The 16,768-nt window shown below is 43.3% G+C and overlaps 1 protein-coding gene across 1 annotated transcript in view; it reads left to right on the top strand.

Annotated features, from left to right (window-relative positions):
* Nucleotides 1-4,367, top strand: part of prdm6 (PR domain containing 6) — a 320,670-nt gene extending 316,303 nt beyond the window's left edge. Inside the window, exon 8 of the mRNA XM_038805008.1 lies at nt 3,548-4,367. Coding sequence (XP_038660936.1) covers nt 3,548-3,662 — 115 coding nt within the window. The 3' untranslated portion in view covers nt 3,663-4,367. The remainder of the gene's footprint in view (nt 1-3,547) is intronic.
* The last annotated feature ends 12,401 nt before the right edge of the window (nt 4,368-16,768 follow it).

The raw sequence follows: 16,768 nt of genomic DNA, 5'->3' as shown, positions 1-16,768 counted from the left end.
CTTGTTCCTGTGCTGTATTGCTCTTTGTTCTTTGACTGCATCAGCTCCGGGTAAACCTGTTCCAGAGGCTCAGCATCTGACTGGGACCCAGCTCGGTCCTGGGATCCAGCAGATCTCCAACTGCTGTCTCGCCTGGGGGTTACTGCCTCCACCTGATGTGCATCTGCAGCCATGTGGTGCTCACCAGAATGTGCCTCAGAACCTGACCACTAATGTTGCCCACCGAGGTGCCTGTTATGCGCTGGTGTAGGGTGGGGATGACAGGTGTGACGCAGCTCTGTTGGCATCCTTCGGAGCTCTCCTCCGGGTTTTTCTCATGGGAGGGGCGTGGGTGTGGGGTGGATCCACCCCGGATGGGCCGGCGCTGTTGGCTGGAGATCCTGTGGGAGAATGAACAATGGTCAGTGGGAGGGATGGGTCAATCTGTATGGTATTAACAACTGACATGTGACAGTCCATCAGAGTGGGGCCTGGTGGCTCCTCACCTCTGTGGCATGTGCTGACATCTGGGTTGGTGAGCACTCTGTCCTCGGCCACTCCCCTAATCTCCAAGGCCTGTTCCTCGAAGGTGGTGAGGATTCTGATATCTGGTAAACCGCCGCCTGTCTGGGCCCTCTCTCAACGGTCGTGGGACAACATTTTCTGCGGGGCCACAAAGAGGGCATCGTTAGCCGCATGGGTGGTTCACCAGGGAAGGAGGGTCAATGGGTGGGTGGGTGGCAGTGTGGTTCATGTGGGGGTGGGAAGGTTTCAGGGTGGCGGGTGTGGTGGTGGGCCCGTGTCAACTCACACCTGCTGCCCGGTGTAGGTCGTTGAACTTGCCCCGCTAGAGGCCAGTCCTCCTGGTCACACTTCCCAAGCTGACGCCTGCTGCCACTTCATCCCAGCACTGACTGCCTTGTGGCTCACCCTCAGGGGAACAGGACATCCCTCCTGGCTTGACCGCCTCTGTCTGTGTCTCCAAATCTTGGGACCGGTCGTCTTGGCGCCATGGCTGCGAGCTAAGTGAGGATTGGCTGTGCAAGAGCTGTTTAAGTGTTGCTCGACCATGTTGGCGGAGGGGGGTGGGGGGGCTGGTTTTGGTCACACGATCCTGGCGAATCGGCTGGTGAGTCTTCATTTGTAGCGTGAAGCCCGTGGGGCCTCTTTAAGTGGACCAATTAATGTTGAATAGCGTTGCCGGTCATGTGGGCCGAGCGCCGGAAAGATCGCGGCAGTTCCCAACTCGCTACCACACTTAGAAATCTTGCCGGTGAATCGCCTGCTGCCACTTCATCCCTAAAAAATGTGTCGTCACAATATTTGGTGTCATTCAGAGGGTCGAGAAAACAGGACATTCAGTTTTTAAGTAGATTTCCAATCGTGAAACTAACATTAAAAAGACAAACATCTGTGATTATTAAAACGTGAGCAGTACCTGCTCTGCTATTCACATGCAACGGAGACCTTCTTTCTCTTATAAGTTTTTAAATAACCAAATTGCACACTGCATTGTGTTTACAGTGCCGAAATGCTCCGACTGGTCTGTGCCGGTGTTTATGCTCCACACGAGGCACCTCCACCCTTCATCTACCCAATCAACATATTTTTTGATTGCTTTCTCCCTCATGTATTTATCTAGATTCCCCTGAAAGACATCCATGCCAGTCGCCAGAACTATTTTTTTGTGGTAACGTGTTTCACATTCTAACCATTTTTTAGGTCAAGGAGTTGCTCCCGAATTCTCCATTGAATGTATTAGTGATTGTTTTATATTTATGACTCCTGCTTCTGGTTTCTATAACATCAGAGGTGAGAAGGAAATTCAGTTGGGACTAGTTTTACATTAAGTTTAATAAAACTATGCCATCTGTTACCACAAAGACTGCTGAAGCTGACAGTATGTATTGGCTTAAAAGGCTATAAGAATTATTTCTGACAAGAGAAGGGATTGATGTATATATTGACAAGGTTGAAGGAAGCGGTTGAGAAATATTTTAAGGCGGCATGGTAGCACAGTGGTTAGTACTGTTGCTTCACAGCGCCAGGGACGTGGGTTTGATTCCCGGCTTGGGTCACTGTCTCCCCATGTCTTTGTGGGTTTCCTCCAGGTGCTCCGGTTTCCTCCCACAGTCCAAAGATGTGCAGGTTAGGTGGATTGGCCATGCTAAATTGCCCTCGGTGTCGAAAAAGTTATTGGGTTATGGGGATAGGGTGGAGGTGTGGGCTTAATTAGGGTGCTCTTTTCAAGGGCCGGTGCAGACTTGATGGGCTGAATGACCTCCTTCTGCATTGTAAATTCTATGATTGTTGAGACTGGTTAAAAAATATCAAGATTGTGGAGCACTGGGCGGGATTCCCTATCCCGGTAGACTGGTTTTCTGGCGCAGTGCGACCCTGCCGGCAGAGAGACCCTCCGTTCTGGCAGCCAGCCAATGTGGTTTCCCATTGTGAACACGCCCACGCCGTCGGAAAATCCGCAGCATGAGTGCACTGCCAGCAAAGCGGTGGATCCCACCAATGGAGAATCCCACCCCTAGTGTTTTAAATACTCTTTAAATACCCTTTCCCTCGTATTGCATGATATTTGTTTATTAACCTCTATGAGATTCTACTCCTGTAGAATGCAAACTGTAAATCACCAATAGGGGCTATTTTTATTTGTATAAAATTTTTTAAAATTTCCTTTGGAGGAAAAGAAATTGCCGCAAAGTTACTTCTTGTCTTAAATTGACATAAAATGCATCAGAGCAATTCGTGCACTCACAACACAAGACTAACTAATATTCTGTTCTCTTATTTTGAGCAAAAACCTTTTGATCTGTGCTGTAAGTCCATTAGAGGCACCTTTTTAAAATATCAGTAAACCGCGGCCAACTCCAACATTTGCTCATCTTTTTATCTGCTTTTACAATGATAGAATATTAGACATTGTACAGAAACAACAGCTGCCATTCAAACGCTGCCACATAGGAGCTCTTTAAAAAGGACAATCTTTAAAAAAAGAATTTTATTGGCAGTTTACAGCCAACGATAGAATGATCTGCAAACCTGAGATTAAATGGCACTTTTCAACAATGAAGGATTTTTGAATGCCGTAGAAATGTAGCTGTGCTTCTGATATCAGAAGCATCATTCTATATTTAAGCACTGGGACTATTCTGCTGAGTCTGATGTGCCATTTCCAGCTCCTTCCATGTGATTTTGAATTAATTTCTCCTAGGAGGCTTGAGCATCCGACAAGCCTGCTCCTTTGATGGCATGCTCCTGAAAATCTCTTTTTGTTCTTTATCTATTTGAACTGACAGTGATCAGGGCCATAACAGGACAGGCATCTCTTGAGAAATCACCTTCCTCCCTGCCTATTGACAGATTCCTCTGTTCTGAATCAAGCAGACCTTGTCCCATCACTTGCATCAAGGCTGGGGAGTAGCCACCAATTAGACCCTGGGAGCCTTGTAAAATCTGCAGCCACTTTTAAGTGTCTGTTCAGATTAGTTGGGATGAGAATATGCCCGTCACCCTTTACATGCAGCTCCCTGTCTCAATTTTATCATTGCCTCCACAGGTGCGAGAAGTGCGATCGGAGCTTCACACAAGCCACGCAGCTGAGTCGACACCAGCGGATGCCCAATGAGTGCAAGCCAATAACAGAGAGCACAGAATCAATTGAAGTGGATTAACTGATTGACTGGCTGGAATTAAACTGCAAGGAAAGTCATGATTAAATGTCATGGACACTTAAGCAAAACCAAAGATTTCCTCTGAGCAACTTTCAATCAGTCCCAGAAAACCGAAAGCAGTAATAAAATAAGTAAGATGTTTAAAGATATTGATCTTGGCATGGGAGAGAGAAAAAGAGACCAGAGAAAAAGATTATTTATTTATGATTAGAGATACGACTCATTTCAGTGGACAACATCAAAAGAACAGGAGACTTGCATAGATTCTTATGCCCAGAATATAATACATTTCTAAGAACCTTTTAATTGTTATTTAATACCAAAGCTAGAAAAAAATATTAATTAGTGGGTTCAGCAATCCACAGTTATGACTGAGAATGCACATTGTTTTATTGCACCTTTTTAAGCATGACTTGAGGGACAAGATTCCTTTCTCTTTTTTTCCAGTGGTAATGTCTACATGGTAACATGAAAAGCAAAACTTTGCATTTTGAATTAAAGAGTCCCAAAATCATTGTAAAATACAAGCAAAGGTATGTTCAGTATCTTTTCCTTGTCCAATTAGGGATCTCTGCACTGTTCAGCACTATGGACCTTTCAAAAGCAGAACCATTTTTCTATTTTACTAATCAGAGTGTAAAACGGCATCAAAGCAACATTAACTGAGAATATATTGCTGCAGGACCGCTGCCAACCTGTCTGCCAACAGAACCACTATATCAGAGGCACATAAGTAAGTTGGAACAAACATTTGGCCATAAATTCTCTGACAGAATAATATTTCAGCCTGTGTTTGGCCTTAGGGTGAAATGCTTCTTTTGATTACATTATCCTGCATGATTAATTCTTCTAAACACATCAGTTACTTTTGAGCACTAAAATTAATGTTAAAGACGAAAGAAAATGTGTTCAACACTTGTTAAACTAGCAACTCGGTACCAGTACACCCGAGATGCAGAGTAAAGACAACAACACATTTGTGGTATAACAGGTTCCTCTCACACACCCCAAGCAAGAGGGCTTGTCTACACGTTCATGCTGTGTGAGCTCTATTACGACAGCTGAAATCGACTGAAAGTGAATGAAGTTTGGTCAATGCTGTGACTGGTATGAGTCTGCTCCCAGTACTGAAGTTGGTACTTGTGTGGCTGGAACAAGTGAGCCCGCACACACTGATCATCCTGGTATATCTGTAACTCAAAGAATGCAGAGAAGCTTCATGATTTTGTCACTTCATTCAAATGGCATTGGTGTTTTTGTCCTTCTCCAGCAGCACAACAGCAGCTTCAGAAAGAATTGTCTAGCTTATTGAGCAATATTATAAAAATATAGAATGAATGCACAGAACAAATATTGTTTATCCATTAATACTGTTCACCATTTCCTTCGCACACAACTTTTCATTGATTATATTACTACAATGAACCAGAGAGAAAAACACATTTAGTTCTTTTATATATATGTATTTATATGTATAAAATACCCAATACATACTCATATATACTGCATTTTACATTATATTTACCTCTGGCCACAATGAGGGACTAATATTTAACTCATCAGCTAGAAAACAAAAAAGAAAATGCTTAATGACAGGAAATTTCCCAAAATAAGGAACCATGGTTATTTATATTCCGAATACAGTTTCCTAAAGTTACTAGCACCCTGAACCACCACTGCACTGGCCAAAGGATAGATTTTCAGAAAACAACTTTGTTCTGCAAGTCTGTTGAACAGTATGGTATTACCACATTGGAATAAAGACTAGGGGGCTTTTTAAATCACAAAACAATGTCATTGTGTTTTAACCCTTTGATTGCTGCCATGATATTCCTGCACTACTTTTTATTTTAGTTTGCTTCAAATGAACCAAGAAATGCTTTTGACAGTCCAACTATACGTTACTCAATTTGTAACATTTTGAATTTTGACACAAGATCTTCTGTAAGGAGTAGCTAAAGGAACAGGATAGGAGGAATTTGAGCATTCAGCATAAAAACACAAACATAATGTGATTTAACACCCTGATGCACTATCAATTACGACGAGACGAGAGTAGAGTGTAATCGAGGCTTTATTCAGCAGAGATGTGTTGGCTCCTGCAGCTGCTGCTGAAATGGCTGCAGCTCGGTGAGCGCACACATTTATACTCCACCTACTGGGCGGAGCCAGCAGGCAGGGATCTACCCCCGTACCTGTAGTACAGGAGTCTTACCGCATTACTTCTCATATATGTAATATATACAAACAGTGGTGAGGACCACACACCCAAAAAACAGCCCTTTGGGCATGTATAGTGAGGTATTTCTCAGGAGAGACCCTGCTATCAAACAGGACTCATGTTTTTGTTTGGCCTCAGTTGGCAAAGGCTCCGCCAAGGCCTCACATACCTGATTTCCTGCACTGATGAGCTCACAGGAAGAGATCGGGGCATCATTTTTAAATGCTGTCCTAATTTCTCACCCTCCCCCCACCTTGGACTCACCACCATGGCCTCTGGACTCCCCAGCGCCCCAACATATCTCTTAGGGGGTCCTCAAGCCCCATCTCACTCTACCTCTTAAGGTCAAAGCACTGGGCCCCAGCACAGGCAACCTTGCACCCAGGCACCTTGGTATTGTCTGCCTTGCACTCTGGCACTGCCACCCCAAGGTGGCAGTACCAAGGCACCAGGTTGGCAGTGCCATGGTGCCCATGGGCCAGCGGAAGTGCCAGGGTACAATACTGCCCAGAGCCCAACCACCCGGGGGCCTTCGATGGCCTGGGAGACACCCCCAGGTGCTGTTAGGCCTGCTCCATGTATGTGTGGACTAGTACTAACTGGCGCCATGATGAGGTCGCCCAGGCAGACGTGTTTGCTCCCAGGCCTCGGAAGATGTTGAAATATTGAAATTAACCTAATGGCTCACTTAAATATATAAATCTGGATCTTGCCCTTGTTGGATCTAACATCTTGCAAGGTCTTGTTATATCTCGTGAGGCGTTCCGAGCTTCACAATTCGCGTGAGAGGCCTCTCGCGAGAAATAACGACCTTATTGTATCACCCAGTTGGTGTAGGGGCAAGGCCGTTGAACCTGGCAAGGGCCTCTCGCCAGATTTGCAACGCTCAAAACATCCATTGGATCTCGCCCTCACTTAGGTCCCATTAGGCTCATTTCAATATATGTTCGCTGGATTCTCCCGGCGCCCGGGACCCAACACCTGCGCCTGTGGGACCCCATCAGGGCTCCGTTTGATACTGGTCCATACAAACGTTGACCAGTCATATTGGCACCTCGGGGGTCTCCCAAGCTATTGTAGAGATTCCCGGGTTGTTGCGGACAGGCTGGCACCCTGGCTCTCCCATTGCACTCGGGCAGCTTGGCACTATCAGCCTGGCACTCTGGCACTGCTACCCTTAGGAGTTCCAGGGATCAGGCCCAGGGGGAGTCTTACAGGGTGGAGGAGAGGGTGAGGAGGTGTCTGGGGGCCTCTCCAAGGTTGTAGGAAGAGGGGGGGGGGGGGGGGGGGTGAAAATGACGGGGCCTGAAAGAGGATCAGGGAATCGGAGAAGCCTTTCCTTCTAAGGGTGTCCTTGGGGAGGGAAACTCCCTGAGGCCAAAAAAAAGGGTAAGTGCCGTTGAATGGAGGGGCAGTCCTAAGAAACGCCCCACTAAACCCGCCTAAAACTGGACATAGAAATTTTTTGGTTGAATCGCGTCCAGCATATGGCACATCCTTACTACATTATATCCATCATGAAAATGATCAAAGTTAAACCTTTATACTTTTCTTTTCTGAAAATATTTCTCTTTTACATTTTTATGTTGACCGGAATTATGAACTATCTTGTATGATGCTTTTTTTAAAATTGTGCTTTTCATGTCAAGACGCCTTTTTAATGAGTTGATTAATGCCAGGTATTAATAATTATACTGATTATTCAATCAGAATTTTAGATGCGACTCAGCCAGCCATTAACAATTGGTCATAGTCCTATAGTCCCACAGTCACAATGTACCACTTACAGGACCACAGAGTGAATGATTCAAAAGTTAGCAATAGAGCTAGTTTGGCATGATGGTTTTCATATGTGAGACTGTCATAAAGTTTAAAAGCGCAAAATAAAATTCGTCATGTGCGAAAAATATAATGTTCAGCACACCATAAAATAAACACTTTACTCAATAGACAGTTATTTTTACTCATGTGTAACCTGTGACCAAAATCTCTGTCCCTACACCCCCACCTTCCCTCCCCCAAGGGCCGTACAACATTAGGTCTTGGACAATAATTGTGGTCTTGACAATGGAAGAGCTACCCAATGACCAATCTAGAAATAATTAAAACAGTGGCATAAAGTTCATATATTATTTAGATAAATTGCACAAAGAATGCATCTTGTCACTGACAGCTACATTAGACGGGCAGCAAGTATAATTATGGATTAAACTTTGCTTAATTGTTTTTAATTAATTTTTATTCATCTATTGCTTTCCCCGAGTAAATATTATGACCACAATTTCCTGAACATTTTCTGTTGGAATATAAGGAGGGCTCTTTTTTACACTGTTGAGCAACTACGGCCAGAATGAATTCCACTCGTTGCTTTTAACGTAGTTCCCTAAGGAAATAATACCACGGGGGAAAAAAACAACACACTGAGATAAAATGCAGTTTGTTTTCAAAGGACTTGTACCATGTACATATGTTTTAATATGCCATTCGATAGAAGGGGTAAATTAATAAAAAGAAAGCTAAATTTAATATATACTCATGGACTAAACATTACCATTTCATAGATGAATACTTAAAAAATAATTTTGGTACAACCTCTGTCCAAATAAAACAAAAGCATTGAGTGATTTCAAGATGGCCGCACCAATTTTGGACACCTGGGCCGGGATTCTCTGACCTGGGTTCACCCCGCTACCGCTACCAGCAAGAACGGAGAAGTGCTTAGCCAAAACTCCATTCACATACTGCGAGACCGGAGAATCCCTCCAGTGTGAACGGATCGAAAATTCCGGCCATTGTGTGGACTCAGTGACATCGACAGCTTTATAAGCAAACCTAAAGGAGATTTTTCTATTACTGCCATAAAAACTAATTGCTTTAACTCTTCACTACTGGCAGCCCTGTGGCTTTGATTGAGATGGTAAACCAAGAGGAGAAGCTGCAGAGTGGAAGAAGCCTTTTAATGGCACTAAGAATGATAACTCTCTAGAGGCCACTGAGAGTGACTGTGATTTATTGTCAATAAACACTTCCTTTACAAATAGTTGCCCTCTTTTGTTGTCTTTCTACTTTATTATGCACAATTATAACTACAGAAAAAAGTGCATTCATCCCCAAAATTTTTATAATAAATTCTAATTAACACTGAACCTCATATAACTATTTTAAAACTGTTGTAGCACCAAATGACCTTTTTACATAGTAGTTCTACTTTAATTATATTTTAATTATTATATTGAAGTTTTTCAATGTAAGTGGTTAAAAGACTGAGACACAAATGATATTCATTTACATAATATGTTTGAATATGATTGCAGTATTTTAGCCAGCATTTTAAAAATAATACACCAAAAATAGCTATACTTAATATTTTACATAGCAATAATGGAAAATATTATGAACACATATTCCTCTTTTATATTTTTCTTTGTTGATGAATCATGGTACTCAGCCAAAAACACATTTAAAAATTATTTATGAAATAAAAGTATACAGGTGAAAAGTGTTTTATGATTGACATCAGTTCGCTGAAATGCAATATTCTTATTTCATATTGTTGCTTTTATGAGCTGTGCATTCATTTTATTTTACAAGATCAGTTCTAACATTCTGTACAGAACTGTGTAAACATTTTCTGATTGCGAAAGAGACACTAAGTGGAAATCTCTAGATTTATTGACTAATCATGAAACAATATTTTGAATTAAATAGGACAATGTTCCTGGCTAAAATGACTGTCAAAAATACAGTTATTTATTGTACACCACACAGACACACTGTTTCTAATGGAATATCTTCAGGGTTTTCCATCACAATACCACACTGACACTGACATTCTTTGCATGTGAGAGACTGGGGGCGTGATTCTCCCGAAACGCGACAAAGTGCTCCCTCCAGCGGGAAAACCAATGTGATTCCCGCCAACGCTGTGAGCAGTGTTGACAAGCCATTTAATGGCACATAAATCGCCTTTTCCATGCCATTCAATGGTTCACCGGGGTTCGCGCTGCAACTGAGAGGGGTAGGACCTAATCTCTCGGACAGGTCCTGCACCTCTGAGATCAGAGTGCCATTTTTAAAGGGTGCTCTGATCGCATATAGCTGCTGCAGCAGCCCCCCTCCCCAGATTGCAGATCACCACCCCACCCTAATTGTTGGCCAGACTTCACTTCAGAATCCCCCTTCAGCCTCCCCAGGCCTCCATTCAGCCTCCCTCATCTCCCAACCCCTCCTTATTCCCCCCACTTCACTCCCCGATTCCTCCCCCCTTCAGGCCCCACCCCTCAGCAGTTCCAACATGGCACTTTGCAGTCTGAGGGGTGGCAAGGTCGTACGTACCCTCCTTAAAATAGCTGGTAGGGTGCAGAGGGGGGACCTTCCTGGGAATTGGGGGGTCGGGAGGCTTGTGCTGGGCTGGAGGTGCTCAAGGCAGGGGTCTTCCGTCGGATGGGGCTCCTTTGGTTGTTCTTCCCATCCGCAGTCTTTAAAACCACTCAACAGTTAGTCAGTATGTTAAAGGTGAAGTTTTCCAATAATAAAGTGAAAATGTTCTCATCTGTGCCCTGATACCATTTAGACAGTCACTCATTATCTAATACACATCCCTAATAATAGTGAAAATGCTCTCATCTGCACCCCTCAACCTTTAAAACTGCAAGTCAGTATGCAAGAAATAAGGTTTTCTCATAATAACGTTATCCCAGCTGCACCCTAAACCCTTTAAAAAGTCTGGCAATATGCCATGTTTAAAGGTCTGTAGATGAAAGTGAAAGTTGTGCCTTGAAATAGCTCTATTTGCATGGTCCTGCCAGGTCAAGGTTAGCACTGCTGCCTCACAGCACCAGTGACCCTAGTTCGATTTTGGCTTGGGTGACTGTCTATGTAGAGATTGCACATTATACCCGTGTTTGTGTGGATTTCCTCCGGGTGCTCTGCTTTCCCCCCACAATCCAAAGATTTGCAGGTTAGGTGGATTGACCATGCTAAATTACCCCTTAGTGTCTAAAGATGCACTGGTTAGGTGGATCGACCATGCTAAATTGCCCCTTAGTGTCCAAAGATGTATAGGTTAGGTGGATTGACAGTTCTAAATTGCCCTTAGTATCCAAAGATGTGCAGGTTAGGTGGATTGGCCATGTTCAGTGCACGGAGTCATGGGGATAGAGCGGGGGAGTGGGTCTAGGTAATGTGCTCTTTCGGAGGATTGGTGCAGACTAGATGGGCTGTAGGGATTCTATAGGATTCTATTCTCTGGCTGGTGGGGCAAACATGGAAACCGTTTTCCGCCCGGCGCGAATCCCTGTTGCAGGATTCTACGCCCGATCGGGATTTCTGATCCTCGCGGGAGGGAGCAGAGAATCCCAGCCTGGAAGCCATTTTACCGATCATTGATTAGGCAGTAATCCAGCAGAGCAGATCACCTGCTAGATTCTGGTCACTTTTCATCCTATTGATTTTATTTGGAAGAAATCTCAGCTACGTTCTGCAATATGTGGCAGAATTGCTGCATCAGATGACTGTCTAAGCGGTGAAAGTGGAAAGTCACTCCCACTGAAAATGTTTGGTCAAATGTATTCAGTGTCTGTCAATGAGGGAACTCCCTGGTCGACCACTAACAAATCTGACAATGGTTACCACCTCCCGTGATATTAGGAACAGTATTCCTAACACTGGGAATCGATGTGGGCTCTCCCACCCAATTGTCTTGCCCTTCGATCGCCCTCCCATACCTATCTTCCTACTGCATGGGAAACCCAGAAGCAACTTCAACATTTCTGTCAGTAATATCTGAATGCAGTCAGAACAGGGATGCAGGCAGCCTGTTTCTATATCTGCTGATGTCACAGGGTTACATTATATAGGGGTGGCAGTATAAGGAAGAGTTAAGTGCACCGGGATATGTACATGGGTGAATGAAAGACTGTTATACTGGAGAGCTTCCATGCGTTTGTAGAATGACTTCAATATATTAGTTTGCACAACTTTCACAACTTGAATATTCTTGAGTGTTCGGTGACAAATCACCTTTTCACTTGCTTGGTGGAGGGAGGGGGGGGGGAGTACAAGGAGTGGTCGTTTTCAGGAATGCTTTGTATCGATGGAATTGAGGAGAGGGTGGATGAGTCACTGCATATGATTCTGACATCAGTCCACTGGTGCGACCTACGTGAATCCTGGGCAGCAATGTGAGTAGCGGGCACATCAACACCTTACTACTTCTCCGCAGGAATGTCCACAGACACTATGGGCTGTAGGTGTACATAATAAACCAGTGCTATCCTGAACTCAAACAAAGTACTGGAAATCTGAAATAAAAACATAAAATGCTGGAAATACCTGATCGGAATGGCAGCACCTTTGGAGCGGAAAAAACAGTTCATGTTTAGGCCATTACCTTTGATCAGAACTGGAAAGTGATAGAAATGTAGTGGAGAAAAAGGACAAATGTGAAGCTCTATAATAGAGTGGAAGACAAGAGAGATTAAATAATAAAAGGGGTGATCATACAAGACCAAAGGGAGTGGCAGTGGTTCAAGTAAAGAATCAAAAGGTACATTGTTACAATCCCATAGGGACCAATAACTTTTTTTATGAAGGAGTTACCATGATGCCAATGAAAATAACACGAAACAAACTAAAATCACCATTTATCAAGCATTAATTAAAAGTCAACAGATACATCGAACAAAATAAGAAGGAAAGAATTACATTAACTAACGCAACCAAATGTGCCTCACAAAACTCTTTTACATTACGCCATGCTGTAGGCACATATGGAACATTAAAGGGACAACTAATCTTTCTTAAACATTTTAATTTAAATGGGAGGATCGAATGCAGGTTGCTTGACCCCAGCACGTCCACATGGCCCTGAGTTTCCAGTGGCCTGTCATTTTGATCCTCACCTTCCTCGCACAAGTCTCTATTCTCAGCCTCTTGCAACATTCCAATGAAGATTAACATCATCTTGAGAAACAGCATTTGGTGAGATGCACTGCAGCAACTCACCGAGGTTCCTTTGACATGTGACCCCTACCATCTAGAAGAACAAGGGCAGTAGATACATGGGAATACCACCACCTGAAAGTTCCCCTCCAAGCCACACACCTTTTAGACTTGGAATTAACAGGTGCCGAAATGTGGCGATTAAGGGCTTTTCACAGAAACTTCATTGCAGTGTGAATATAAGCCTACTTGTGACAATAATAAAGATCAAATAAATATTGCCATTTTACACTGTCACTGGATCAATATCCTGGAACACCATTCCTGGGTGTACTGCGGGTGTACTGACAGAACATGGACAGTCGATCAAGAAGGCGGCCCACTATCAGCTGCTCAAGGGCAATTAGGATGGGCAATAAATGATGGCCTAGCCAGCAACACCCAGATCCCATGAAGGAACAACAAAAAACGGACCTTTCGTTGGGCAATCAACAGTCTTTTGCCTGTAATGTCTGGCCCCATTTAGTGTCTTTTATTTTGCAAGTTTAAATTTTCAGTTTTGTTTTTCCTTAGTTACTGCTTTCCAATTGCAGCTTTGCATCATTCTGCCATTCACACTTCCATCCCTCTAGCATTGAAGGACAAAACTCCATTCGCCTTCTTAATCACCTGTTGCACCAGTAAACCAACTTTTTGCGACTCATACACTAGGACACCCAGGTCCCTCTGCACAGCAGCATGTTTTAATATTTTATCATTTAAGTAAGAATCCCTTCTGCTATTATTCCTATGAAAATCGATAACCTCACATTTGTCAACATTGTATTCCATCTGCCAGACTTCCAGTAACCTCTCCACTTTTTGCTTCACCACTCATCTTAGTGTTGCCTGCAAACTTGGACACATTGGTCCTCAACTCCAAATCATCTATGTAAATTGTGAACAATTGTGGGCCCAACACTGATCCCTGAGGGACACCACTAGCTACTCTGCCAACCAGAGAAACACCCATTAATCCCCATTATGTGTTTTCTATTAATTAACCAATCCTCTATCCATGCTACTACTTTACCCTTAACACCATGCATCATTATCTTATAACAAAGAACAAAGAACAAAGAAAAGTACAGCACAGGAACAGTCCCTTTGGCCCTTCAAGCCTGTGCTGACCATGCTGTCAGTCAAAACTAAAATCTTCTGAACTTCCGGGGTCCGTATCCCTCTATTCCCATCCTATTTATGTATTTGTCAAGATGCCCCTTTAGCATCACTATCGTTAATGCAGCAATCTTTTGTGTGGCACCTTGTCAAAAGCTTTCTGGAAATCCAGATATACCACATCCGTTGGCTCCCCATCGTCTACCACTCTGGTAATGTCCTCAAAACATTCTACTGAATTAGTTAGGCACGACCTGCCCTTTATAAACCCATGCTGCATTTGTCCAATGGGACAATTTCCATCCAGATGCCTCGCTATTTCTTCCTTGATGATAGATTCCAGCATGTTCCCTACTACCGAAGTTAAGCTGACTGGTCTATAATTACCCGCTTTCTGCCGGCCTCCTTTTTTAAACAGTGGTGTCACATTTGCTAATTTCCAATCCGCCGGGACCACTCCAGAGTCTAATGTATTTTGGTAAATTATCACGAGTGCATTTGCAATTTCCCTCGCCATCTCTTTTAGTGCCGTTGGATGCATTCCATCAGAGCCATGAGACTTCTCTACCATTAGTTTGCCCATCACTACCTCCTGTTTTTGTAAATTCACCACTCTGTCTTAGAATTCCCCCTATACCAAAAAGGGCCGATATTCCAAATGGTGAACAGGGATTCTCACTCCCTGACTCCGATGCAGGCTTCGGTGGGTGCTATTCAAGTCAAACTATATTTCCAAGTTATTCCCCGGTATAACCCATACCTTCACCAAAGAATTTTACCTACTTACCCCTTAATAGCATCGATGTCCTGGGTCCTGCGTTATTAAGGAAGTGAAGTAAGCTAATAACCACTTTTTCAGGTTAAGTTATTTTATTATGATACTTTTTTTTTCTTTAAGTTGCAAACACTTTCTTTACAGAAAGGAAAAACGATTAGTGATTCTGGATGCTGCTGGTGTGTTGTAGGGACCTTCAGACTCTCTCTCTCTCTCTTGTAGTTCTCCTCCCCTTCTCTCCTGTTGCTGTTTCTCTGTTTTCTCTGTTCTCTGTGTTCTGTCCTCCCCATTGCTGCTGGTTTGTTGTAGGGACCTTCAGACTCTCTCTCTCTCTTTTAGTTCTCCTCCCCTTCTCTCCTGTTGCTGTTTCTCTCTCTCTCTCTCTTAGTTCTCCTCCCCTTCTCTCCTGTTGCTGTTTCTCTCTCTCTTTTAGTTCTCCTCCCCTTCTCTCCTATTGCTGTTTCTCTCTCTCTCTCTTTTAGTTCTCCTCCTCATTCTTGCTGGCGTTGATCTTCGAGCCTTCCACCTCCTTGAGGGGAGCGGAGCTCCCCCGGGCCGTCAGCTGTTGCTGCTCTCGCGTTCTGCTGCTCTCTGCTCCTGCCTCGCGCGTGGGGGGAGGGGGAGGAGCGAGGGGAGCCCGCGCTTAGTGCTTTTTGGCGGGAGAGATCGGGACCTCCGATAGGGGATGGGCTACGGGGCTTAAAGGGGCATGGTGGAACACAACCAGGCCAATGGGTCCCCCTCTATTCAGTACATCATAGTGCTTCAACACAGCACAAAGAAATTATGCAAACTCTCTTTTTCTTTTTCTCTCTCTCCTGCTGCAGGTTGTAATAACAATTCTGACAGACTGAAATTGACTGCATTTTTGACAGAAGAGCTGGCCACAGTTTCTGCTCTTTTCAGCTGCCACCAACCTCTTGTGGGATCTTTCCATGCACTCTCCCAGACCAGATATTGGCAGACTTCTATGTTTTAAATGACACATTCTGTATTTTCCAGAACACCCCGTCTTGACATTTGAAACATTACTATAATTTGGTTTATTGTCCCCCCATCCAATTGTACTAACATACATCCCCGATCTTTGTCATTTGTATGCATATCACAGACCAGTGTCAGTAAGAGTCTTGTTTTCCGTTCCAGTCCAATTACCGTGAACCATAGCCATAGCCGCTCAGGAAGGTAACACAATAGCTTTCTGTGTGTTCCACCACCTCCAAAGCATTTTACTTCCTTGGGATAGCAGCACCGATAAGCTTCCTCATGTCCCTTAGAAACAGCACACAACTCAGTTCATCAGTAACCAAACAGATCTTTTGTCCATCACTGGCTGTTACGTGTCCCATTTTTCCATCGTCCAAATTGTTTTCCATTTCTGATTGGAATGGGGTAATTGTGATATCATGTACCACCCACTGATCCCTTTGTTTCATTAATTTAAAAGGTTCAATTGATCGTGCTTGTATTCCTAACTTCCCCATTAATGTCTAACATTGTCGTGAATCATGTAAGTCTGCCAACCTCTGGTTTACATGAGAGAATATCTTTCTGACAAAGTGTATATTTTCCATTGCAGCATTTGCAAAACCACATTGAACCGTCTCTTTTTCAAACAAATTCTCCCTATTGTTAAATACATAGTAACATTTTTAAGTCTTATCTTAACACATTACTCATTACTTAACCACACAAATAGACTGTGTGTTACAACTTTACATATTTTCAACTGTTAACAAAATTTAATATCAATATCGAAACATTCCTTCTTGGCTTTGGGAACAATAATTATTACATACTAAATATGGCATATAAACAACATCAATATTATTTGTAATGTACTATATAGTTAAATCAAGAAAACACACTAAACTACCCCTCTATTAAAACATTCACACAGTTTAGAAATGCAGATCAAGTTCTTTAACAACACACATACCCCCCTTATCATATATATATAACAGCCCCTATCAATTTACATGTATTTTTTTTAAAATAACGATTACAGCT

This window comes from Scyliorhinus canicula, chromosome 8, assembly GCF_902713615.1.
Source record: "Scyliorhinus canicula chromosome 8, sScyCan1.1, whole genome shotgun sequence".
Classification (NCBI taxonomy): domain Eukaryota; kingdom Metazoa; phylum Chordata; class Chondrichthyes; order Carcharhiniformes; family Scyliorhinidae; genus Scyliorhinus; species Scyliorhinus canicula.
The sequence above is the reverse complement of the archived record's forward strand: the minus strand, read 5'-3'. Positions and strand labels throughout refer to the sequence as shown.